Source organism: Primulina huaijiensis, unplaced genomic scaffold (genome assembly GCF_012295235.1).
Source record: "Primulina huaijiensis isolate GDHJ02 unplaced genomic scaffold, ASM1229523v2 scaffold208160, whole genome shotgun sequence".
NCBI lineage: Eukaryota > Viridiplantae > Streptophyta > Magnoliopsida > Lamiales > Gesneriaceae > Primulina > Primulina huaijiensis.
Genome location: NW_027355160.1, coordinates 4,141 through 6,366, shown reverse-complemented (window position 1 = coordinate 6,366; position 2,226 = coordinate 4,141). Strand labels below are relative to the sequence as shown.

Sequence of the window (2,226 nt, the reverse complement as noted above, 5' to 3'; positions counted from 1 at the left end):
AGATGTATACAAGGATTTGAGATGTGGATTTAAAAACAAATCAACGCCAAGTATTAGATCCGAATGCAACGAAAATTAAAAGTTTAATTTGCAAACCTAAGTAAGTTATTAGCATATACTATTGCCATTATTTTAATTATGCGTACAAAAATTGTAAAATATGGACTTTCTTTATCATGATTTCTTTGGCACGTGTTTTATATACTTAAAAAAAAAAACCGTCAATATTACGAAAAATAATGTAAGAGGAGTTTCGATAAAGGAAGTCAAATATATTTAACCTTTAACATTTTAATTGACATGACAGATGAGTATTGGCAGGGTTTTCATGAGATGAAAAGATACAATGAGTCAAGACCACTTTCGTGTAGTATTATTCATGGCTCCCAACAATTGTGATCTTTACCCCAACAGAGAGAAAAATATGGAAAGGTGAAGTTTGGGAATGTACCTATGTTTCTTAAAAGAATATACAATTTCAATATTTTTGTGAGTACAATATGTACATAGAGTAGATTTCATCTTACTCTAATTCCATTTGGCATAAATTTTTTTTAATATATACATATATGTATATGTAATGTATGTAAAACTTTTTGGATCTCTTTTCAAATTGGCCGATATAAGTACCTTGTGTTGCATTTCCTTGAGCTCATCATTTCAAATTAGTATTCTCTCCTTCCCGAATCCCAACGCATTCATTCCTTCGTTCCTTTCGTCTCCTTCCTTTTAATTTCTTCTACCATTTATCAATAGTCTTTGCAAGTGAACAGGGATTTCTTCGCAAAATAACTTCTAAGAAATTCCAATCACCTTTTCTATTCCTCTGTTTTTTCTTAAGAATTTTTCATTTTTACATTGTTGTTCCTTCGGTTCAATCTTCTCAACCCCCAAGAAACCATAACTTTAACGTATGAACTGAGAAATATTATGACTTGCTGGCTGTAGCCATATGTCTCCAAATGTATTGTACATTCAGAAATAGCAAGCCTTTTTCTATTTAAAATTTGAAGTTATGGGTCACAGTCAAATTCCCATATGCCGCTATAAATTCCGCCATTTTCTGGCAATATCTTTTCTCTTTCTCCTGATTTCAAGCTTGGAAGGTATGTCTCTATCTGATTCTAAATGCGTGTTTTTAAGAAAACAATTTGTTTATCTGTTGTTGTTTTTAACGATGTTTTCCATGTTATCTTCCAGGCAGAATTCTGTCACGAAATGGTGACAACAAGAAGGTAAGGGGAAAAAGAAAGAAGAAATCTTCTCCTCGACTAAATTCTTGACCTGTACAAATCTGGATTCTTCGAAAATTATGTGATCTTAATTTGTCACAGTTTTTTGTGTTTTAGATTGTGGATGAAGACAAGTTAAGTGCCCTAAGACCGCAAATCGGGTCGAGGCCACCGCGATGCGAGGGGAGATGCAGTTCTTGTGGTCATTGTGTAGCCATTCAAGTGCCTACGAATCCCCAGTCAAGAAACAATATCAAGAACTCCGCCGAAGTTTTAGTCACTGCTTTCGCAAGAGACGACTACCATTCTAACTACAAGCCAATGAGCTGGAAATGTAAATGTGGGAACCTCATTTTTAACCCATAATTCCCTGTATATAACTTGGAATCCTTCTATTATTCGCATATGTTTTGGTCCTCGAAATTTTTGTCTCGAAAAACCCATTCATCGAGTCCATCAAAAGTTCCTAAATTCTAAGATTCGTTGTTGCAGAAAAGCATATTTTTTTACTTCTCCAAGTGTTGTATGGCGCGTAAAATCTGTATGGGACTGTTTTGATCATTTATGGATGTAAATTAAGGCAATCATATGTATACAGATCTGAAGCATTAGCTTTCATGAATTTATAGCAGAGATTCCGATATGTACATATGCAGCAGTATTCACAGTAAATGAAGGTCACCGAAAGAAATAAGGATAGGGAACTTTATTTCACATGTGGAGCTAAAATGTCACTCATATATTTTTTCAGTATCATTTCTTTAGTCTAGTAGGCACGTTGGTATATTAATCTTATATAGTGGTTCAAATTATATTGTGGATGTCTATATTATTTAGTTACCAGATTATGATTCAGCATGTCGCATGTATTTTCTAGCAGAAACTAATCTTGCATGTTGCGTACAGATTCTAGACGAATTCATATTTCAATGCTACGTCTCATAGTTTGCGACAGTAAATTTGGGTTGCTTTAGCTAAATCCACCAAATAAACA

At 33.8% G+C, this 2,226-nt stretch overlaps 1 protein-coding gene across 2 annotated transcripts; it reads left to right on the top strand.

The window, feature by feature from the left end:
• Positions 1–640: 640 nt before the first annotated feature.
• LOC140966873 (EPIDERMAL PATTERNING FACTOR-like protein 2) lies at positions 641–1,875 on the top strand. Of its 2 annotated transcripts, XM_073427148.1 has the most exons (3): positions 641–1,106; positions 1,201–1,235; positions 1,350–1,875. In XM_073427148.1, the coding sequence occupies exons 1-3, from the start codon at positions 1,016–1,018 to the stop codon at positions 1,596–1,598; spliced, it is 375 nt and encodes a 124-aa protein (XP_073283249.1). In that variant the 5' UTR covers positions 641–1,015; the 3' UTR covers positions 1,599–1,875. The 2 variants fall into 2 exon arrangements, 1 of the variants encoding a protein (XP_073283249.1); XR_012173454.1 differs by having other exon boundaries at positions 641–1,235; positions 1,335–1,492.
• Positions 1,876–2,226: the final 351 nt, after the last annotated feature.

Excerpts from the sequence above, each read along its gene's own strand:
- LOC140966873 (XM_073427148.1), top strand. The coding sequence starts at position 1,016 with ATGGGTCACAGTCAAATTCCCATATGCCGCTATAAATTCCGCCATTTT. Across the intron at positions 1,107-1,200 it reads CCTGATTTCAAGCTTGGAAG|GCAGAATTCTGTCACGAAAT; the intron begins GTATGTCTCTAT and ends GTTATCTTCCAG. Across the intron at positions 1,236-1,349 it reads GAAATGGTGACAACAAGAAG|ATTGTGGATGAAGACAAGTT; the intron begins GTAAGGGGAAAA and ends TTTGTGTTTTAG.